This window comes from Nyctereutes procyonoides, unplaced genomic scaffold, assembly GCF_905146905.1.
Source record: "Nyctereutes procyonoides isolate TBG_1078 unplaced genomic scaffold, NYPRO_anot_genome, whole genome shotgun sequence".
NCBI classification, from domain to species: Eukaryota; Metazoa; Chordata; class Mammalia; order Carnivora; family Canidae; genus Nyctereutes; species Nyctereutes procyonoides.
The window spans coordinates 45005523-45030252 of record NW_026575052.1 but is presented as its reverse complement, the minus strand read 5'-3'; the positions used below and the strand labels follow the sequence as shown (position 1 = coordinate 45030252).

At 37.1% G+C, this 24730-nt stretch overlaps 1 protein-coding gene across 1 annotated transcript in view; it reads right to left on the bottom strand.

Annotated features, from left to right (window-relative positions):
• LARS1 (leucyl-tRNA synthetase 1) overlaps positions 1-24730 on the bottom strand; it is an 80180-nt gene that overhangs the window by 31026 nt on the left and 24424 nt on the right. The window contains exons 11-22 of the mRNA XM_055331431.1: positions 21994-22081; positions 21835-21911; positions 19252-19305; positions 18167-18307; positions 16312-16389; positions 13515-13600; positions 13348-13413; positions 13164-13246; positions 12610-12748; positions 12057-12269; positions 10088-10145; positions 7308-7371 (exon numbers count right to left, since the gene is read on the bottom strand). Coding sequence (XP_055187406.1) covers positions 7308-7371; positions 10088-10145; positions 12057-12269; positions 12610-12748; positions 13164-13246; positions 13348-13413; positions 13515-13600; positions 16312-16389; positions 18167-18307; positions 19252-19305; positions 21835-21911; positions 21994-22081 — 1147 coding nt within the window. The remainder of the gene's footprint in view (positions 1-7307; positions 7372-10087; positions 10146-12056; positions 12270-12609; positions 12749-13163; positions 13247-13347; positions 13414-13514; positions 13601-16311; positions 16390-18166; positions 18308-19251; positions 19306-21834; positions 21912-21993; positions 22082-24730) is intronic.

The window sequence follows — 24730 nt, the reverse complement described above, 5'->3', positions numbered from 1 at the left end:
CTTTTCATGGCTGAATAATATCCCTGTGTGTGTGTAATGTGTGTGTGTGTGTGTGTGTGTGTGTGCACGTTCTTTATCCATTCATCAATTTATGGACACTTGGGACTGCTTCCATATCTTAGCTATTTTAAGTAATGCTGCTATAAATAGAGAGGTGCGCATACCCCTTCAAGTTTAGTGTTTTTATATTTTGTGGGGTAGATACCCAGTAATGTGATCATATGGTAGTTTGATTTTTAACTTTTTGAGGAACCTCCATACTGTTTTTTACAGTGGCTGCTATGCCAGTTTGCATTCCCACCAACAATGCACAAGGGTTCCTTTTTTTCACATCCTCACCAACACGTGTTGTTGTATTGTTGATTTTAGCCATTCTGATGCATGTGCAGTGATATCTCATTGTGATTCTGAGTTGCATTTCCCTGGTGATGAGTGATGGTATCTTTTCAAGTGTCTGTTGGCCATCTGGATGTCTTCTTTGGAAAAATGTCTGTGTCTTCTGCCCATTTTCTAATTAGATTATTTGTTTCTTGGTGTTGTATAAGTTCTTTGTATATTTTGAATACTAACCCTTTATTAGGTATGTCATTTGCAAATATGCTCTCCCATTCTGTAGGTTGCCTTTTAGTTTTGCCAACTGATCCTTCTCTGTGCAGACAATTTTTATTTTGATGTAGTTCCAATATTTTATTTTTGCTCATTTCCCTTGCATTAGGGGATCTATCTAGAAAAATACTTGCTATGGCCAATGTCAGAATAATTACTGCCTATACTCTTTCATAAGATTTTTATGGTTCAAGATCTCACACTTAGGTCTTTAATGTATTTTGAACTTATTGTGTATGTTTTAACAAAGTGGTCCAGTTTCATTCTTTTGCATGTTGCTGGCCAGTTTTTCCAACATTGTTTGTTGAAGAGACTATCTTTTTCCCATTAGACATTCTTTCCTGCCTTGTCAAAGATTAAATGACCATATAATGTTGAGTTCATTTCTGGATTTTCTGTTCTTTTTCATTGATCTATATACCTATTTTTGTGCCAGTGCCATACTCTTTTAATTACTAGAGCTTTGTAATATAACTTGAAGTCCAGAACTGTGATGTCTCCAGCTTTGCTTTTTTCAAGGTCACTTTGGCTCTTAAGGTTCTTTTGTGGTTCCATACAAATTTTGGGATTGTTTGTTCTAGCTCTGTGAAAACTGCTGTTGGTATTTTTGCTAGGGATTGCATTAAATGTGTAGATTTCTTTGGGTAGCAGAGGTATTTTAACATTTGTTCCTCTAATCCATGAGCATGGAATATCTTTCCATTTCTTTGTGAGAGCTTCAATTTCCTTCATCAGCATTTTAAAGCATTCAGAGTACAGGTCTTCTACCTCTTTGGTTAGGTTTATTACTAGGTATCTTATTATTTTCAGTGCAATTGTAAATGGGATTGCTTTCTTAATTTCTTTCTGCTGGTCCATCGTTAGTATATATAAACATAACACATTTCTGTAGATTCACTTTGTATCCTGAGACTTCACCAAATTCGTGTATCAATTCTAGCAGTTTTTTGGAGGAGTCTCTCAGGTTGTCTATATACAATATCATGTCATCTGCAAGTTTTTCTTTTTGGTGTCTTATTGCTGTGGCTAGGACTTCCAGTATTAAGCTGAATAAAAATGGTGAGAGTGAACATCCTTGCCTTGTTTCTGATGTTAGGGGAAAGGCTCTCAGCTTTTCACCATTAAGAATGTTACCTTGGGGTTTTCATTTAAGGTCTTTATTATGTTGAGGTATGTTCCCTCTAACCCTACTTTGTTGAGGGTTTTTATCATGAGTGGATGTTGTACTTTGTCAAATGCTTGTTCTCCATCTATTGAGATGATCATATGGCTCTTACCTCTTATTGATATGATGTATCATGTTGATTGACTTGAGAATACTGACCCATCAGGAATAAATCCCACTTGATCGTGGTGAATGATTTATTTTAATGTATTGTTGGGGTTGGTTTGCTAGTATTTTGGTGAGGATTTTTGCATCTACATTCATCAGAGATACTGGCCTGTCGTTCTCTTTTTTTGTAGTGTCTTTACCTGGTTTTGCTATCAGGCTAATTTTGGCCTCATAGAATAAATTTGGAAGTTTTCCTGCCTTTCTATTTTTCAGAATAGTATAAGAAGAATTGGTATTAACTCTTCTTTAAATGTTTCATGGAGGGGCACCTGGCTGGCTCAGGGTTCTGAGTTCAAGCCCCACAATGGGTGTGTGTGTATGTGTGTGTGTGTGTAGAATAAAATAAAAGTCAATCCATATTTGGTAGAATTCACATGAAGATATCCAGTCCCAGACTTATGCTTCTTGGGAATTTTTTGATTACTGATTCAATTTCTTTGCTGGTAATCAGTCTATTCAAATTTTCTATTTCTTCCTGTTTTACCTTTGGGAAGTTAAATATTTTTAGGAATTGATCCATGTCTTTTAAGCTGTCCAATTTGTTGGCATATAGTTTTTCAAAATCTAATTGTTTGTGGTGTTTGTTGTTATTTCTCCTCATTTATAATTTTATTAATTTAGGTCCTTTCTCACTTTTTTTTTTAAGATTTTATTTATTTATTTGAGAAAGAGAGAGTGAGACAGAGCCAGGACAGCAGGGGAAAAGGACTGAGAGGGAGAAGAAGGCTCCCCGCTGAGTAGGGAGCCCAACACAGAGCTCAATCTCAGGACCTTGGGATTTTCTTGATGAATCTGACTAGAGGTTTATCAATTTTATTAATTTTTTTCAAAGAACTAGCTCCTGGGTTTCACTGATCTGTTCTACTGGTTATTTAGGTTCTTTTTTTTTTTTTAATTTTTATTTATTTATTTATGATAGTCACACAGAGAGAGAGAGAGGCAGAGACACAGGCAGAGGGAGAAGCAGGCTCCATGCACCGGGAGCCCGACGTGGGATTCGATCCTGGGTCTCCAGGATCGCGCCCTGGGCCAAAGGCAGGCGCCAAACCGCTGCGCCACCCAGGGATCCCGGTTATTTAGGTTCTATATCACTTTTTTCTGCTCTAATCTTTATTATTTCCTTTCTTCTGCTGGTTTTAGGTTTTGTTTGTTATTCTTTTTCTAGCTCCTATAGGTATAAGGTTGTTTATGTGAGACTTTTATTTCTTCTTGAAGTAGGCCTATATTGCTATAATCTTCCCTCTTAGAACTGCTTTGGCTATGTCCCAAAGATTTTTAAACCATTCTGTTTTCCATGTATTTTTTTATTTCTTCTTTTATTTCCTAGTTGACACATTTGTTGTTTAGTAGCATGTTATTTAACCTCCATATATCTGTGGTCTTTCCAGATTTTTTCTTGTAGTTGACTTCTAGTTTCATAGATAGCATTGTTGTCAGAAAAGATACATGGTATGATTTTGATCTTTTTAAATTCGTTGAGGCTTGTTTTGTGGCCTAATGTGTGATCCATGTGCACTTGAAAAGAATGTGTATCATGCTGCTTTAGGATGGAATGTTGTGTATGTATCCGTTAAATCCATCCATTCCAGTGTGTCATTCAGAGCCATTGTTGCCTTGATAATCTGCTGTTTAGATGGTCTGTCCATTGATGTCAGAGGATTTGAAAGTCTTTTACTATTACAGCATTATCAATTAGTTCCTTTATGTTTGTTATTAGCTGTTTTATATATTTGGGTGCATAAATATTTAAAATTCTTATATTTTCTTGTTGAACTGTCTCCTTTACTATTATATACTATCTTTCTTTAAATCTTGTTGCAGTCTTTATTTTTAAAATCTATTTTGTCCGATATAAGAATTGCTACTTTGGCTTTTTTTTTTAATTTTTATTTATTTATGATAGTCACACAGAGAGAGAGAGAGGCAGAGACACAGGCAGAGGGAGAAGCAGGCTCCATGCACCGGGAGCCCAACGCGGGACTCGATCCCGAGTCTCCAGGATCGCGCCCTGGGCCAAAGGCAGGCACTAAACCGCTGTGCCACCCAGGGATCCCCTTTGGCTTTCTTTTGACATCCATTTGCATGATACATGTTCCTCCATCCTCTCACTTTCAATCTGCAGGTGTCTTTAGGTCTAAAATGAGTCTCTTGGGATGTGTGGGTGGCTCAGTGGTTGAGCATCTGCCTTCAGCTCAGGGCCTGACCTTGGGCTGCACTGGGCTCCCTGCGGGGATCCTGCTTCTCCCTTTGCCTGTGTCTTTCATGAATAAATAAATAAAAATCTTAAAATAAAATGAGTCTTTTGAAAAAAAATAAATAAATAAATAAATATAAATGAATAAATAAATAAATAAAATGAGTCTTTGTAGGAATGTGTGGCTGGCTCTATTGGTGGAGCATACAACTTTTGATCTCGGGGTTGTGAGTTCAAGTCCCATGTGGGGCGTTGAGATTATTTAAAAATACGAATGTTAAAAAAAAAAATACGAATGTTATTATGTTTGATGGAGTCCCTGAGTTTCCCTAAGTCTATTCTCATTGTGCATTATTCTTTTTTCTCTCTTTTGTTCAGTTTGATTACTTTCCATTACTCTTTTAGGTCATTAATTTATTCCTCTGCTTCTTCTTTATTCCTGCTGTTCATTCCATCAAGCATGTTTCTCATTTTGTTTATTGAGCCCTTTTTCTCTCTTATGTTTTATTCCGTATCTCTGTGTTAAAGGTCTCAGATGTCCTCCACTCTTTTCTCAAGTTCAGTGAGTATCCTTATGATCTCGGCTTTAAATTCTCTATTAGGCATGTTACTTACATCTATTTCACTTGTATCTCCAGCTATGGCTTTGTCCTGTTCTTTTATTTGGGACAAATTTCTGCCTTCTCATTTTGTCTAAGTCTCTCTGCCTATTTCTGTGTGTATGAAAAGTCAGCTATATCTCCTATTCTTAAGGGTGATGGCCTTCTGAAGAAGTACTGTAGCGCCCAGAAGTGTAGTATCCCCTGTTCCTCAGGGCCCGGTGCTCCCAGCCAGGAGTGTCTCCAATGAGTGCTGCATGTGCTGTTGTGTCCTGGTCACTTTACCCTTCAGCCCAGTCGTCTGCAGAAACTCTCTTTACTTGTGGGCAGTGTCTGGACCCTGGCCTAAATGTGATACTTTTAATTAGGTGTGCTCTGGTCTGTTTGTGAAATGAGATCTGTCACTGAAAGAAACAAGGCACGTAAAACTCTTAGGTTGAGAGACACACTGTGGGCAGGGGTTTGAGCTGGTCTTCTGGGGAAGGTGACTCTCCCACACTGAAACTGAGACAAGCATGACTGGAAGGGATGGTTTTGCCAGAGCATGGAGGGGTGGAGCTTGGTAAAAGCAAGTTAGGTGGCAAGTGTCAGCACTGTGCTACTTCCCACAGGTGGCATTATGTATATGCTAAGGGGTGGGGAGGGAAATGGCGCCTGCCAATTCCTTTGTTCCAGGAGGGGTCTCTCTGAATGCTGCCTCTCTATGACATACTATGAGATGAGCAACTAACCTGCCCACTGTGTGCCCCAGGGACTCTTCAGATCACTGTTTCCATCCTGTACGTCAACACCATGTTTGCCAGCCAGTCTTCTCTCCAAGAGCAGCACCAATGTCCTCTGAGCTCTTCCAGAGCCAAGCACAGTGATCTTTAAAATTCCAGGCTTTAAGCTCCACTGGTCTCAAGAACTCATGAAATTCAGGCTTTCTCACTTTCCAAGCCAATTGCTAAGGGGATTGGTTTTCCTCGTGTACTCCCCTGTGTATTAGTTTATCTCTTGCCCTTCTCCACAATGGTGGCTACTGGCCATCAGCGGCCATGACCTGTTTCCCAAAATACATCTCTGCATCTGCTACCTTCTTCATTATAGCCTCTACTCTATCTCTAGTTGCAGAGTTTGTTCTGCCAATGGTCAGACAGATTTCTAGGGTATTTAGGATGATTTGATAGTTACCTACTTATATGGATGAGACGAGGCAAGCCTAGGGTCCTCCCACTCTGCTGCGATCTTCTGTCTTGAATCTGTGCCCTTTCAAATATCCCCATCCTTACTAAAACATTGCCTTCTTTACTGGCACCATAAGATGTTCCATGCTCATCTTGTATTTTCTCTACTCCAGACTGCAAATCAATCACTTCTCTCAAGAACTCTAGTTCCATGTATTGGAGAATGGTATTTAGAAACCAAGATCTAAATGCCAGCTGTGTCCCTGCTACCAGTGTGTCACTGCTCATATGCCCTCTCAGCAGACACAGCTAGGGAAATATATGCACATATACTAACCTACCACATACACTGACATTTACTTTTATATCAATTTGTCTGTACATAAAATTAAACACTGGAAATTGCCAATTGCAATCCAATACCACAGGGTACATTTTAGCATTCCCCCTTTATCTGTATCTTTTTTTTTTAACAGTGAGTTCTCGTCTATAATAAATTTATTTGTTCAATCCCAGTACACACATAAAATTAGTTTTAGAACTGCTAACCTAGACCTCATGTAAGAAATAGTCTTACTAATTACAGCATTTGTGTGCAGTCCTTTTGGCTTATAGCATCTGGTCAAAACATTGTTTCTCAAAACCAGTTAGGTTAGTTGTTTTTGTTTTTGTTTTTTAAAGATTTTATTTATTTACTCACAAGAGACACATGGAGAGGAGAGAGAGGCAGAGACACAGGCAGAGGGAGAAGCAGGCTCCCTACAGGGAGCCTGATGAAGGACTCAATCCCAGGACCCCAGGATCATGACCTGAACCAAAGGCAGACGTTCAACCACTGTGCCACCCAGGCATCCCAATTAGGTTAGCTCTTTCCCAATCCCTTCAGCATCGCCTCAAACTGTACTAGCCATGATCAGTAGAAAGACATGCCATGATGGCCAAAGAAATGAATGGTTCCTGCGGGTTAGACAGCGCATTTCTTCCCTTGACAAAAGAATGATGAAATGGAACAGTACTGAGGCCAAGGAGAAAACAGTTCTCTAAAAAATGAATGCTCCCAGGTTCAAGTCACTTATGTTTATATCAAATATGAAGGAAATATTTTGGAAAAACTTCAAAGTCATATCTCTACAAACCAACTCTTTAAGTAGTAAGAAATTAAAAATAAGCCAGGTAGAAATTACAGTGAGTTTCTTTTTAAAGACTCTAATATTAGCTTCAATTTGTTCCTAAGCAGATCACATCCCCAATTCTTATGTTTTAAGTATTACACAAAAGAAAATGTGAATATTTTAAAGTACTGGTAAAAGTGAAAGAAAAAATCAGTAAAACAATCAGTTTAACTTGCCTTCCATAATCTGAAGAGAATCAAACCCTATACAACAGCAATAAGAAAAAAGTATACTCACCATCAGCTGAAAATTTGTCGATAGCTTGGGTCAAAGTGAGGAAGTTGCCTGTGGACTTTGACATCTGAAATGGAAAGTCAATGATCAGGCATTATTATGAACATATATAAAAAATAAACCAAATCAAAGTAGGTTAGCCATAATCAGATAAAGACAAAAAAAATTAAAGAGGGAAAGGGGTACCTGGGTGGCTCAGTCAGTTAAGTGTTTGCCTTTGGCTCAAAACATGATCCCCCCCCCTCCCCCGCCAAAAAAAAAGAACATGATCCTGGGGATCCCTGGGTGGCTCAGCGGTTTAGCGCCTGTCTTCAGCCCAGGGTGTGATCCTAGAGCCCTGGGATCGAGTCCCACATAGGGCTCCCTGCAAGGAGCCTGCTTCTCTCTGTGCTCTGTGCCTCTGCCTTTCTCTCTCTCTCTCTCATGAATAAGTAAATAAAAATCTTAAAAAACAAACAAACAAACAAAAAAAAAAAACATGATCCTAGGGTCCTGGGATCAAGTCTCAAGTCAGGCTCCCTATAGCAGGGAGTCTGCTTCTCCCTCTCCTTTTACCCTTCCCCTGCTTGTGTGCTCACACACACTCTCTCTCGCTTGCTCTCTCAAATAAATAAATATCCTTAAAAAAATTAAAGAGGGAAAGGAAAAGATATCTTGCACTAATTTGACAGAGGTAGAAACTGAAATCCAGTTAATATAGTGACTTGTCTGGGTCACTCTTCTAGGCAATGACAGAGCTAGGACAGGGTCTCTAGTCTGATACTCAGGCACTATTCTTTCCAGTAGGCTATACTGCCCCCTAGGAATCTGTAGACATATATAATGATTCCATTATAACTGGAACATTTCAGTTGGTCATGAAGAAGAGCTTTATAGGAGCACCTGCATCGCTCAGTTGCTTAAGCATCCGACTCTGGCTCAGGTCATGATCCCAGGGTCCTGGGATCGAGCCCCACATTGGGCTCTCTGCTCAACAGAGAAGCCTGCTTCTCCCTCTTTCTGTCTGCCTGCCACTCTGCCTATTTTGCACGTGTGTGCTCTCTCTGTCAAATAAATGAAATCTAAAAAAAAAAAAAAAGAAGAGCTTTATAGTAATTAGAATCATTCAAAAACAAATGGACGACCATATGTTCTCAGAGTTAGGGTTTTAGGGAACTTCACTGGCATCATAATAATTGGTTGTTCAAGTTGTGCTCTACCTGGGGGCACCACATCTAAGGAGGCACTGTGCACAGCCTACCAATTTTTCCAACTTAAGAATTTGTCATCTTGATCATAACTTTGCTGATACCAAAGAGAGGTGATAATCCAGTTTTCTACCACATGGCAATAAAATACCTAGTTCTAATAAAATCAGTACAGTGTATAGTACAACACTGAAACCAAAGAAAATGTCATAACACAATTTATATACATGTATACACATATATACACTATATATATAGCAGTATACAGTAGTATATAAATATATATTTTTTTACATATATATATATATATATATATATATATATATAGTGCCACTTTGCCTTACAAAGTAAAAAATGAGTTCAATAATCAAAAGTCCTTGCTGATCTAACAGAATCTATATATAGCCTATGCTTCTAATCAAAGAGCTGTTTTTCAGTCTAATATAGAGATTACGGGGATCCCTGGGTGGCTCAGCGGTTTAGCGCCTGCCTTTGGCCCAGGGCGTGATCCTGGAGACCCAGGATCAAGTCCCACATCGGACTCGCTGCATGGGGCCTGCTTCTCCCTCTGCCTATGTCTCTGCCTCTCTTTCTCTGTGTCTCTCATGAATGAATAAATAAATAAAATCTTTAAAAAATAATAATAATAATATAGAGATTATTTTCACTGAACTTTTTTTTATTTCCTTTCAATATTAGGGCACCAGTTAAAAGTGATGTTTCATTTTGCAATTCATACCAGCTGCTATTTGTTTAAATATACACCTATTTTCATTATGACAGATATTTATAGCAAAGAATACTCTTTTCCAATTAATATTCTATCATTTGTGGCAAAATTCACTGATTGTAACAAAATCAACTTGCTACAAATATTATTACTAAGAAATAAATAACATGGCAACTTAATTTTCCATTTAAGTGAGGAGGGGTACCCTTTTCAAATGTGCACAAAAGCATCACAGGGGCAAAGCAAGGGCTTTGTCATGAGGTTTGTGTAATATCACCTCCCCTCAGTTAACCTATCTTCCTATTGAAGATAGTGATTAATGAGATAAAGTCTTATATAGCTATAAAAATCATATATATAATATACTACTATATATAAGTATATGTATATATATTAGTAATTTTAACAATACTGGAAGCAGGGGTAATATAGAGAAATATATTATACTGCCAGGGAAGAAGCATTAAATAACAGTTATGAATCCTACACATTCCAAAATTCTATCACTTTAATTCAGTGGCTGATCACAGTTTGGAACAAATCCCACCAAATTATTTTCTCAACTTAATGAGAAAGATATTCTAGGATCACGATGCTATGATTCTCATGTTTTTTATCATGTCTGCCTCTCTCTCCCCCAGTCAATTAGTGTCACCTTCTGTCATTTTAAATACAAATGTTAAAAAATAAGTAGATTTTCTCAGTCCCTCCCCCCAGTTAATACTATGTACTTTATTCACTCCCTAATTTATGCTGGTAGTCTTAACCATTTCTGATGGAAGATTAACACTGACTTTTATACTCTATTTAAAAAATACAACTTCCTACATTTGAAAAGTTTTCTGCAGAATTTTAAACTTTCTTACCTTCTCAGAGTTGAGGAGGAGATGTCCATTTGCTCTCACAGCAGCAGGCCATTTGTCACTTTATAGGTAAACATTTAAGACAGAAAACAAAATGTAAGTTTATAGTTTAAGCTTAAAAAGTTGAGGTAAATGCTAACGATTTGTAAAAGTTTACTAAGACAAATGTACAAATGTATTGAGTCCTGTTCATAACAGGAAACAAATGAAAACAAGAATTGTCCATTAGCAAAGGACTGGTTACATAAATTATGGCCCAGGTATACACTAAAATACTATGTAATGGCTATTTTAAAAACACAGGCAGGGCTAGATGTGTGGATATAAACAAAATTTTTAAAACTTTACTATTACATGGGGAAGTGCTCGCTTCAGCAGCACATATACTAAAATATTACATGGGGAAGAAAAGTGTCTACAATGTGGCATCTTTGATAAATTAAAAAATAAATAAGTATGGGGCACCTGGCTGGCTCAATCTGAAGAGCAAACAACTCTTGGTCTTGGGTCCATGAGTTTAAGAACCACGCTGGGTAGAGAGATTACTTAAATAAAGATATCTGATGCTCGTTTATTCATAAACATGTTATCCAAAAGAAATCATAAGAAAGCAGTAGGAGGGATTACCTACGGGAAGTAGAGTGATGTGGTGGCAAGGGTAAAAGTTTGCCTTTTACATTTTTCTTTTATGAACTGTTTGAATTTCTGAACTATGTACATGACCACTTACCATTCTAGCAATGAGATTATGTAAGGACAGTCATTGAGAGCAACTCAGGGTGAATTATCTGAGCTCTCTATGCCTCAGTAAGTTTCGTTGTCTATAAAACGAGGATATCAGAGACCTTCCTTGAAAAGTTGTAGTGCAAATTAAATGAGTCGCTATAAGTGATTAAAACTGTGCGTGATGTTACTGATAATTATTACTTACAAGTATTTCATGTTATTACTTACTTATAAGTAAAACCTAAATGAAAACCTAATACATGTCAAAACCTTGATGCAAAAAAAAAAAAACCCTGATGCAAAGGGATGAAGACTTAACTACATCACCAACAAGTATTTCTGCGATATCCAACTCCTCCCAAATAGATTTTCAACAACAACAAAATAAATGGATAACAAGAACCACATCAGATTCATTTTATTCCTCTACTTCAAAACTTTCCTTTCATTCTTGAGAAAGAAAATGCAATCTCATTCTAAGTATAAGAAGTCACATGAGATTGTTTTGGTGATATGAAATAAAATTTGAACAGATGGAGGGGTCTGTTTTATCAGCTATTTGAGAGGCTGGAAGAAAAGGCACAGAGACATACCTGGATCAAGAGGGAAGATGATAGGAGGCTTATTTTTGAGCACACAGGATTAAAAATGCCTCTTAGATTTAGACTCTAGGCAGAATACCACCACCAGGGGCACCTGGGTGGCTCAATCAGTTAAGCATCTGACTCTTGGTTTTGGCTCAGGCCATGATCTCAGAGTCATGGGATGGAGCCCTGTGTCAGGCTCTGTGCTGGGTTTGGAGCTGGCTTAACATTCTCTCACTACTCACTCTGTCCCTGCATCCTATGCTCACTCTCTCAAAAAAAAAAGGAATACAGGTACCAAGTAATGCTGTAACCTTGGGGCTCTCAGCTCTAGAAGGATGTTTCCTTCCAATTCTAATGTTCTAGGCTCTGTCTTAAATCACCTTTATTTCTGCACCTAAGAGGTCAAATGAGTCACAAAATAGGTCAAGTAAAGTACTGAAAGGCTGTCAAGGTACCTGAAATGTGCTTCAGCAAGCCCAAGGTAAGTATGAGGATTTCTGGATATAACAGATAGGAAAAGGTGTGCTTTCTGCTTCAATATACATTTAACAGAGGAAAAAGAAGGCAACTGAGAAACCTAACTATACCTTGCACAATAACTTTTCAAATATTTGAAGCCATAAGCCATAAATTTAGTCTATATCTTTTTAGGTACTCACCTTTGTTCTGGCCACATAGCCACATGATTATAAAGGTAATATGAGAGATGATTTGGAACAAGATCCTTTCCAGAGACTCGGAGATCCACAGGATACCAGAACTCAAATTCCTGCTTTAACTGATCTAATTTTTCCTTTGGGATCTGAGTCTTAGGAAATGGAGCCTCCTTGAAGAAAACATAATCCCAAACCTCCCTGGTCATCTGTTGCGGTCTGTGTTAAAAATAAAACAAACAACAAAATATAGAGATAATTTCTTTGAAAGAGTCAATATTTTCATCTAATCATGAAGTGGGAATCTTTTTCTTAACATAGTTACGGTAACAAATAACAATAGACTCCAATAAGAATACGGGATGGTAACAATAACAGAGGGGGTATTTATTACTTTTTCTCAGTTCGGCAGCAAAAAAGTAAAACATCCTAACAAAATTCTGCTAAATGAATTCTTACGAAAACTAAACAATTAAAAAAATTTTTTTCAATGTGTAAATCAAAAGAGCACATCTCTTGCTAACCAACTACACTTTTTTTGCCTTATCCATTTACCAACCTGATACCAAGTGGAGACTCTGTCTGTCCACGCAAGTTACCCCCCTGCAGGAGGTGTGCAACTGTGTAAAATGCCATGTAAATAGTGGAATCAGAGAGCGATTCAATCAGCCACTGCTCATCCCACGGCAGACGAGTACCTGCAAGATAAAATGAAGAAATTTAATGCATGAGAAACTTAAGAGACAGTTCATCTAGAGAATCCACATTTTCAAGATATATAGTATTTACAAAGCTACTTATTTAAGAAAGTCTCAAATTGGCTTGAATAATTAATAAGATAAACCGGTAATAAAAAAAATCAAATGGCTAAAGTACTAGAAACTTTCTATTAAAAAAAAAATCCATAAAAGCTATGGGTTTAATTACTCAAGCATACGTCTACCACCTAGTAGGTAGTAGAGCACCACATGCCAGTTCCCCTCCCCCTCTAACTGAAACCTCTCACTTCCAATTCAGAAAAATACTAGAAAAGAGGGGAAAAAAGGTAAAGGTGTTAATTTGCCCTGTAATTGACAAAGTCATTCAAACTGAAGAATTTGAAGTAGGTATTACCTAAACCGTAAGTTCTTGAGCAGGCATGCTCTTGTAGCCAACCTAAGGTAGCTTCAAAATTCCTCCTGGTCTCCTCACAGAATCTAGAGAGAGTAAAAGATAAAGAGTCTTTCTTTCTTTGCCTTCACTATCTCCCATGTTTCTCATCTCCTCTCCCTCCCCTCATCCCTTTTTCCCTTCTTACGTTTCCAGGCCTTTCAAGCACTGGGATGTCTGTTTTTTCCAATTTTCTTCTCCATAATCCAAGTACCTTGGGAGTGGACAGATTGATGTACAAAAATAATAGTGAGTAAAAGTCCAAAGGATAAGTAAAGCGACTGAAGGAAATTTCTTGTTGTAATAGAGACTAACCACTGGTCGCACAGCGCCACAACACATTCATCTGAAGATCTGGACATAACTTGTTTCTCTGGTTCCATGTAAGTAAATGCATCTCCCTACGTAAAAGCAAACAAATATATATCAGATATTATGTTGAGTCAGTCTCTATTCCTCGGGGATAATAAAAACAACTTTAACTCCACATTTTTTTTTAACTCCACATTTTCATTGTTTTCCATCTTTCCAATAGAAGACATCTATCTGCCTTTCTTTCTACACAACATTTACTTTTGAAAAAGTGAGTATCTTTGTCAATGGATCATCTTTCCTAAGTATATAGATTATTCCTTTTCAGTGGAATGTGAAAGATGTTCAATAGTTTCTAATTCAATGGTTTGAGGTCAGACTGCTTGTGGAAGCCTTTTATCCTTGTTAGAATAAAAATATTTAGGGGATCCCTGGGTGGCACAGCGGTTTCGTGCCTGCCTTTGGCCCAGGGCGCGATCCTGGAGACCCGGGATCGAATCCCACGTCAGGCTCCCGGTGCATGGAGCCTGCTTCTCCCTCTGCCTGTGTCTGCCTGTCTCTCTCATGAATAAATAAATAAAATCTTAAAAAAAAAAAAAAAAAAAAGATGAAATTAAAACCATGGAACCACTGCTTAAAAAAAAAAAAAAAAAAGCACAAAAATTCAACATAGAAAATGTCACTGCTACAGATTTATAGTGTCATGAAAAATGCCCACTAGAAAACTAACCATGAATTTAGTCATCTACCAAATATAACTATCCCTTATCATATTATGGTTCCAAACTTATCAGGCTATTTTTAAAAATAAATCCAACGTTATTATTTATAAAATTATTTCTTTTTCTGTGTTTTTAATGTAATTCTTCACACTGTTAAATAGCCAGGACTTTGGTTTAAAAATGGTAAATTAAAAACAGACATTTAACTCTACTGCCTCTCAAAATTCCAATGAAATGACAACAAAGAGAGTTTTTCTTTTTTCCAACGGCATGAACTTACGGATACAAAAGAATAGAAGAAGAAATACAATCAATCAAATTTTGGAAACTAAAAAACAGGATAAATAACAAGTGCATTAACAAGCTGAAGAAAACTAGCTGAATCATAAACCAGCAGGAGAGAAAGGTGAAAAGTAATTAAATTTGCATTACAGAACCTCCAAAAAACTCAACAGTTTGTGGTACAAGATGGTTCCGGTAGTGGAAGCAACATGAGGCTGAAGAAAGAAGAACTAACTGAAGTTTTTAAAGAAGAGGTTAGAACCCCAGATACCTAATCCCACACTACACAGACACGCAACTGCCCCTCCGTATGCCAGCAGAACAATGAAAGTTTATTCTCTGGAAAGGATGACAGAATTACTCAACCAAAACCAAAGTTGAGGGTATGAGTATCACATTGAGAATAGATGAATTAACTGGAAAGTCAGCACACTGGGAATTAGTATTTCCCTTAGCAATCTTTTCAACTCCCAGAATGCTCAGTTAGCTTAGAATTTTTAAGCCAGAAACTAGAAGAATCTTTTGAGAGGAATCTAACAAATCCAAGAAGCTCTAACTAACATCAAGGCTAACATAAAGGCTTTCCCAAGGCCCAAATAGCCCTTCTAATTTTTTTTTTCCAAACAGCCCTTTTAGATCTCCCACAGCGAAGCCCTACTCACATGCAAAAAGACTCTGATCACCTCTTTGTATTCACTCTTAAATATCAGCAACCTCAGAAAAATAAGAGATTAAGATTTCACATCCATGAAACAATGAATAGAATCCTAAAAAAGGATCAATCAGATAACAAAAATAAGCTCTTAAAACTGGCCCTGAGTTGATAATTTCAAAGGTGGATAATATATACATAGGAATTCATCATATTACTTTCCACTTTTTATAAATCTGCGATTTTCCATAGCAAGAAAAAAAATTTTCCCACATGCTCACAAATAGCAGATATAAAAACACACAGTTAACAAACAAAAATTTATAGGAAGAAAAAGTTGAGTGAATAATAAAGCAGCAGCTATGGGATCAAGGAAGCAAGAGCTCCAACTCAAGAGAAACAAAGGAAATTCTTAGGAATAGTGGAGGAAGATCCAAGGTGGCATTTGTGCACCAGGACAGTAAGCAACTAGTCCAGACTAAAACAGGCCAGCAGGTTCTGAGGGAACTTTCTCCAAGATGGAACCAATAGCATATTGATGTGTGAAAGTATTAAGAGAAGAAGAAATAAACAATTAGGGTAGAGTTTGGGGATGGAATATTAATAATTACATTTTAAAGGAAAGAAATTTTTACTAACGCCAGGGGTAAACAAAAGCTGGGGAAGAAAAATTCTCATTGTACACTTCACTGTAGACAGGTGACATCTCAGAAATATACACAATGACTACTGCTCTCAGAAAAGTTATATACCTTTGCTAGGAAGATGGGAAGTAGAGAAGTATACACAAATGCAGTGAGGTTAGAAAGAAAGACACAAGACAGAAGGAAGGATGAAAGTGAAAAAGCAAAGCACTACACAAAGAGAACTGTAACTACCAGTATCTCAAATGGCCACTGCCAGGAAACATCATTAAAGTTCTCTGGCTTTGATATGCCAACTTTACAGCACTACTTTCAACATTACAGGTAGGATGTTCAAGTTAAATGAATTGCTAAATAAGTCTAGTTTCTGCCACAAAATTATATATCTTTAACACAGCTCCAGGTTCTATTACAGAACTCACTACTAATTAACACTGTGAAGTCTATTAAATAAGAGGTTTTCTTCTAAACCAGCCGTCAGAGGACAACCTATCACTTACAGTGTCAATCATCTTTTTCTGAATAGTCTTCTTTACATCTTGGACCTTCTGTCCTTTAAATCCATCCACCAACATTATCTAAAAGGATGAGAAACAGGGAGGAAAAACACAGACAAAACAATTAAAATTTACTTGATGTTCCCTCCAAACTTTTTCCTAACTAAATTTATTTATACATCCACAACTGAGATATTTTTAGTGTAAATTTATCATGTCTATAATCTTAAGTTTTTATTTTGCCATAGCTTAGACAACTAATTTTCATAACACACTTGTTTTTCTTTTGGTGTAATGAGGATAGCTATCATGAACATGATTAGGAAGGAACTCTCACTTCCTTCCCACTTCTCAGATTTCCATGTGGAGAGAATTTCAATATGCTCACTCACCTTTCCTGAAGGCTTTGGGAAAATGAACTGAGTCCATGCAGCTCAGCCCCATTTAGACTCTGCCTGTTGCCAGCGAGCATTTTCCTCTGCTTGGCCATATGATAAACCTGGCCCTTACCGGAAGGCCTGTTTTTCAACTCTGCCTTTTACATAGTGAGGAAATTTAATTCTAGGGCTAAGTATTAGCTTGCTTGTTGATGTCACAGATCTAAGCCACACAATCCCCTTCTAGCTGACATTCTTATCTCCAGCTATGTGGCTCCTGTTTCTCTCTGGAATAGCTTCTATCTTTTTTGATCTCCCAATCCTTTAACATGCCAAAATGCTTTATAACCTGCTTAATTCACCATTATGAAATTATACTTATTGATCGTTATGGTACAGTTGTTAAGAGCACAAACTCCAGGGGCATCTGGGTGGCTAAGTCAGTTGAGTGTCTGACTGTTGATTTCAGCTCTGGTCATGATCTCAGGGTTCTAAGATTGAGCCCTGCCTCTGGCATGGAGCCTTCTTAAGATTCCCTCTCTCCTTCCTCTGCTCCTCCCTCTAACACAGTCACACCACACCTATGCACACACACACACTCTCTCTCTCAAATAAATAAACAAACAAGCAAACAGGCAGATACAAATCTTAGAACCACACTTCCCAATGTGAGTACCAGTTCTGCTACTGGCTACCTACTTGGCTAATCTTGAGTAAATTACTTAATACCTTAGTGCCTCAATTTCCTTATCTGTAAAATGGAATAGTGTCTATTCCACAAGGTTATTTTGAGATTTAAAAAAGTTAACGTGCTATTTAAGTGGTGGCTTTTATTATCACCCAAAATGTTTAAGTCACTTCAAAAAAGACATATAACCACTTGTTGATTATCTAGAAAAATGAGAGTAAAGGTAAAAATAACGAATTCTCATTCATGGCCTTAAAAATATTCATTTCAACCTCAAGTCACAAGCAACTTGGTTGGATTTTTACTTTCTCTAGCCTGGTCTTCTTTCCATGGAAAAGTAAGCCATATTAACATATGCACAGTTAAGGAGAAAAGAGAGGTTCTAAACATGTTTTTTGTGCTCACCTGGCTTTTAGTAGGCATTAATGAGTAAATTAATGAACTGAATAAAATTGCTTATTTAAAATATGAACTCCTCGATTAAAAGAGCAAAAGGAGGAACAAGAAATTATACATGCAATAAACCTGTGGAATTTACTGCAAAATAATATGAACTAACTTTCAATAATCTTCTCAGGAAACTCATTTCTTAGATATTCCTAGAGGGCATAAAAATATAATTTCTGTAAATGCTCTTGGACAAAAAAATGATTAAAAAAGAAATCTTGAAACAGAAGAACACAGTCTCATATTAATCTCTCTCAAATCAGTATATAGCTGAAACTATATTGGATTTTCATATTTTTTTCTAAATTATTGAAAAAATTACAGAGCAAAACTAAAAAATCCTTACACCATCATAAAACCCTTTTAAATATAACTTCTCCTTTGCTTCTGCAAGTTTTTCTCGGTCATTCTGGCTTTGAACTTTCAAATCATCACAAATGGTTACAGCAGAAAGATTTCCAAAACCTGGGATTTCGATGATTGGCACCTGCAAAGAACAGCAATGTTGGGAACTTATTCACACTGAATGAACATAAAAACAGCCCTATGGGGCATAATCATTTTGCCTCTACTGTCCAGTCAAGTCATTTCAGATTTTATATATCATCACAGAAGCACCACACATCAAGTAATCACAGTGACTAACATCCAGATGTGAATTTGTCTTCCTACTCCCCACACAGGAACTATCCAAATTCTCTGCACCAACCTCCAAATTGTCCATCCTTCACTACAGAACACACCTTCTCCAACTCACAGCCCTATACTGGCATATAATTAACTAAATAATAAATTTTGAAACTAGGAAAATGATGTAAACAACTAAATTTATGAATGGTCTTATTTCTGGTTTATGATAAGTCTTCTAGATTCTTCATGAAAGTTATTTGTTAGTGATCAAATTTTTTTCTTCTCCAGGTACTAATATGAAAGCATAACCATTTACAACTAATATGGCAAAATTTTGTCTTTAGAAGCTTGGAAACTGGGCACTTGGGTGGTTCAGTTAGTTAAATGTCTACCTTAACTGGGGTCCTGGAATCAAATTCCATGTCAGGCTCCCTGCTCAGCAGGAAGTCTGCCTCTCCCTCTGCCCCTGCTCCTGTGTTCTGTCTCTCAAATAAATAAATAACTAAAAAAAGAAGTTTGGAAATTGGCCATACTAGCAAAATAAGCAACTATAGAATTGCTGATGCTAAGAAAGTTGTTTGTTGCAGAATTACAGGTGCCAGGTGCTAAGAAAACGCTTATTATTGGTCTTTCTCTCACTCTTAACTGCTATCACAGGTACCAAATTAAAGGAAGCAACTCTTATGAAAACTCTCCCTTATTTTTATATTCACCAATTGATTTTGTTACAAGGAAAATGTAACTCTTTTTTTCACTGATAAAGAGATGGGTATGAATATTCTGAGTCATCTATGTACTCACCGGCTCAAATGGCAAGACCATGTCATCTCTAATTCCATACTTTGCTCGTAAGGCCTACAAAACAATTTTGCAAATTAACACTAATGATCAGTACTTTACTGGCATAATCATTGAGAGAGCCAACTCCAAAACTTCTTTAAATTATTTGTTCTCCCCTCCATACAGAAAATTTTTTTTCAGAGAATTTTTTTTAATTTTACTAAATATCTCAAGCATATCTATGACTTTTAAAAACTCAATAGTTGGGACACCTGGTGGCTCAGTGGTTGGGCACTTGCCATCAACTCAGGTCATGATCCCAGGATCTGGGATCAAGTCCCACATCTGGCTCCCTGCGAGGAGCCTGCTTCTCTCTCTGCCTGTGTCTCTGCCTCTCTCTCTCAGTCTGTGTCTCTCATGAATAAATAAATAAATCTTTAAAAAAATAAAATAAAATAAAATAAAATAAAAATAAATAAAAAATAAATAAAAATAAAACTCAACAGTTTTAAGTTAGAGTAAATGGCTTAAGTGATGAAATAATAAGCCAAAAGCAAAATTTACACACACACACACACAACCCAATGAAAATGAGGTTCATATTCTGGGTTGCAATGAAAATGTGAACATCAGAAAACTTTTTTTTTTAATTTTATGAAACCCATCAAACAGATTAGAACAGAAAAATCACATGATCCTATCAACAGACACACGAAAAGTATTTGAAAAAACCCAACACCCATTCATGATAAAAACTCCTAATAAACAAGAACAGATGCAGACCTTCTAAACTTGTTAAAGACTATCTACAAAATATCTACAGCTAACATTATACTTAATGATGAGAAACTTGAAGCTTTTCCACTAAGATCAGATATTAGACAAGGATGTCTCCTTTCATCACTTCTTTTCAATACCATTCTGAATGTCCTTGCTAACTCAATAAGGGAAGAAAATAAAATAAAAGATATAGAGATGGGAAGGAAGGCATAAAATTATCTTTGTTCAAAGATGGACTGAACATCTATGTAGAAAATCCAAAGGAATCAAGGGAAAAAAACTCCTGGAACTAACAGACAATTATAGCGAGATTGCAGGATACACAGTTAATTATACAAAAGTTAGTTGCATTTCTATGTATTAGGAATGAACAAGTGGAATTCAAAATTAAAAGCACAATACCATTTATATTAGCACCCCCCAAAACCAAATACTTAGGTACAAAAGTAATAATACATACAAAAGATCCATATGAGAAAAACCACACAACTCTGTAAACAGAATCAAAGAACTAAATAAATGGACTGAGACATCAGTTCGTGGACTGGAAGACTCAGTATTGTCAAGATATCAATTCTTGACTTACCTACAGATTCAATGTAATCTCAATCAAAGTCCTATCAAACTATTTTATGAATATCAACAAACTGACTGCAGGGCAGCCCGGGTGGCACAGCGGTTTAGCGCATGCCTTCAGCCCAGGGTATAATCCTGGAGACCCGGGATCGAGTCCCATGTCAGGCTCCCTGCATGGAGCCTGCTTCTCCCTCTGCCTGTGTCTCTGCCTCTCTCTCTCTCTATCATAAATAAATTTAAGAAAAAAATTTTTAAAAAACTGACTGCAAAGTGTATACAGAGAGGCAAAAGACCCAAAATAGTCAACTCAATAATGAAGAGGAAAGCTGGCTTCTGACTTGAAGATTTACTTATACAGTTACATAATCAACACAGTGTAGTACTGGCAAAGGAAGAGACAAATAGTTGAATGAAACAACACAGACCAGAAACAGACCCCACATATGGATGTATATAGCAGTTTTACTCAAAATTACCAGTGCTTATTAGCAACCAAGAGGTCCTTCAGGAGATGAATGGATAAACTGTAGTATATCCAGATAACAGAATATTATTTAGTGCTAAAAAGAAATGAGCAATCAAGCTATTAAAAAGACAGAGAGAAACCTTAAATGAATATGACTAGTTCAAAGAAGCCAATCTGAGAAGTCTACACACTGTATGACTCCAACTACATGACTTTTCAGAAAAGGTAAAACTGTGGAGACAGTAAAACGATCAGTGATGGCCAGGGTCACAAGGGAGAGAGATGAACAGAAAGAGCACTATTGGATATTTAGGGCAATGAAAATACTCTATGATATTACAATGATGAATCTGTGTCATTATACAGTTGTCCAAACCCAAAGAACATTAGACCACCAAGAGTGAACTTAAGGTAAACTATGGACTCTGGAGGATTATGACATATCAATGCAGGTTCATCTTGGTAACAAATGTATCCTTCTACTGGGGATTTTGATAATGGAGGAGGCAGTGCATGTGTGGGGGCAGGGAGCAATCGGGGAATCTCTGTACCTTCCTCTCAATTTTACTGTAAACTTAAAATGCTCTAGAAGTCTTTAAAGAAAAAGGTTCTGTGAAATACTCTACTTAATATTCAAAACAAAGGAAAACATAAACATCAAGAAACAAAGCAGAGATAATAGTTCAAAGATCCATGATAGCTTTGCCTAATTTCATAGTTACTTCAGCAGTATCTAATTAGATGATGAAGAAGAAATAAGAACATGAAACTCAGATACTCACTTGCTTTTTCTTCAGATCTCTGAGGGCAGCAAAATCATCGGGGGAGTCAGAAGGAACACTTGTGACCACGCCAGTACCTTATAAAAGAAAGTGTGGAATGAATTAATACAACCAGAATGCAATTACCAAAGTATTTCTAGAAAGAAAGAAACTCTTTACCTTTATCCTCCTTAATGGTGAGCATTGGAAGAACATAGACCACCGTATAAGATGTTAAAGGTGCAGAAAGTGATGCACCAAGAATTTCCTGTGCAACAAAAAGATCAGCAAAAAGGTGAAAAAACAGAAAAAAAGGTGAAATGGTTTAACCATTAAAATCGAAAAGTGTTAATACTTTTAAGCCCCTGAGAAGCTAGTATTCAAAAATACAGGAATCAAAACAAAACTCCTTCCTTTATACATACTAGACTATAGATAGTCGCAAAAAATTACAATACCCAAATGTGATGTAGTGAGGTTGTGAGGAAATTAGTACACAAATGCATTGCTTGTGACATTGTACAACTTGAGGAAAACAATATAGGAATGATAGCGAAAGATACAAAAATGTTTACATCACTTGGAGCCAGCAATCCAATCCTAGGAATTTATCTCAAAGGAAAAGATAACTTTTTTTCTTTGAGAAGTCTGTCCAAGTGCAGTGTTAACTACAATGGCAAAACCTGATGATAGGTAAACCTTTAAATGATAAAAAAAATCACTTAACAAAATATGAGATATCAACAAAATAAAATACTGTATGTTTAAAACAATGATTAGGAAGATGAAATGAATGAAAAGGATATAACCACTTTCTCTTAAAAAAAAATTTTTTTCAAAGATTCAACAATACTGAAGCCATACTTTCAGAATGGCAACAAAGAGCTTGCAGTGCTTGTTGGTCCATGGAATGTACTTTTCAATTCCACACAGTTCCCACCCATCTGCTTTATTCATAAAGAAGCTTTTATGGAACTTATAGTCACACAGGTGAAGGCTAATGATCAGAACAATCTTAAGGGCTGAAAGCTATTTTTTAATTTATACCAGCCACTCCAAAATCTGCTTACATTTACATGGAAAAAAACTGCACTAGGAACAGAAAAAGTTTGTGTTATTCACACTATTCCTAAAAACATCTCAGACACAACTCCATCATCAGGAACTAATGGGATGTAGCAGCACTGCTTATCAAAGAAAAAGACAGGAAACTACTCAAATATTCATTATAGAGAATGGTTAAATAAGCTCTGGTAGTGCCAAACAACAGAATACTACATGGCTAGAAAACATAAGACACAAGGAAGTTCTGTGCTGATAAGGCAAATACCAAGAATTAACTAAGTAAAAAAGAAAGCAAGATACAGAACAATGTGATAATGTACACGTCATTTGTATATTAAAAAGAGAGAGGGGCACCTGGGCGGCTCAGTTATGCATCTGACTCTTGATTTTGACTCAGATCATGATGTCGGGGTGGTAGGGCTGAGCCTGAGTCAGCCTCTGTGCTCAGTGGTATGTCTGCTTGAGATTCTCTCTCCCCCTCTGCCTTTACCCTGCTTCCCCTCAAATAAATAAATCTTTTAAAAATAAATAAAAATAAAAAGAGGGAGAAATAATATATACACAGACATTTCCTTGTAGGTATGTGAAATATTAATGGAAGGATATATAAAACAGTAATTTTAGTGAATGCCTATGGAAGGGGAAACTGAGTGACTAGGATATATTTTGTATATTTTTGTCTTTCTAATTTTGAGTCCTACGAATGTGTAACAATCTAGTCCAAAAGTAAGTTTACAAAATAAGCAAGAAATAAAAGTTCAATTCAAAAGAACTGAGATAATATTCTACTCATCTTTTTTTTTTTGAAATGTTATGTATTGGGTGGCTCAGTCAGTTAAAAGTCTGACTCTTGGGCAGCCCTGGTGGCTCAGCGGTTTAGTGCTGCCTTCAGCCTGGGGTGTGATCCTGGAGACCCGGGATCGAGTCCCATGTCAGGCTCCCTGCATGGAGCCTGCTTCTCCCTCTGCCTGTGATGGTGTGTGTGTGTGTGTGTGTGTATGTGTGTGTGTGTGTGTGTGTGTGTGTGTGTGTCTCATGAATAAATAAATAAAATCTTAAAGAAGTCTGACTCTTGGGCAGCCCGGGTGGCTCAGCGGTGCCTGTGTCTCTGCCTGTGCCCAGGTGCCTCTGCCTGTGCCCAGGTGCCTCTGCCTGTGTCTGTCTGTGTGTGTGTGTGTGTGTGTGTGTGTGTGTGTGTCTCATGAATAAATAAATAAAATCTTAAAGAAGTCTGACTCTTGGGCAGCCCGGGTGGCTCAGTGGTTTAGTGCTGCCTTCAGCCCAGGGTGAGATCCTGGAGACCCAGGATCAAGTCCCACGTCCAGCTCCCTGCATGGAGCCTGCTTCTCCCTCTGCCTGTGTCTCTCCCTCTCTCTCTCCTTGTGTCTCTCATGAATAAATAAATTAAAAAACTCTGACTCTTGGTTTTGGGTCAGGTCATGATCTCAAGGTCCACATCAGGCTTTGCTCAGTAAAGAACCTACTCAAGACTCTCCCTCTCCCCTTCTCCCTCTGCCTCTCGTGCTCATGCTTGCTCTCTGTCTCAAATAAATAAATATTTTTTAAAAATAAATAAATATTTTTTAAAGATAAATAAATAAAATGTTATTTATTAAGATACCTAAGGTCAGCATTCACTAAAGGGAATAAAATAAACTCTGAATTACTGATAAATAAATAAACTGTAAGGATAAAAGCTATGTAATTAACCAGATTTAGTTACCATCAACCAAGATTCTTCAGAAAAAAATGGTTGCAATTCTATACCAGGAATGCAGGTAATTATATTCTACTGCAGCTATTAAATCTCTTAGGGAGGACTGTCTATATTTTTCAACCAGAAGTTACTGAA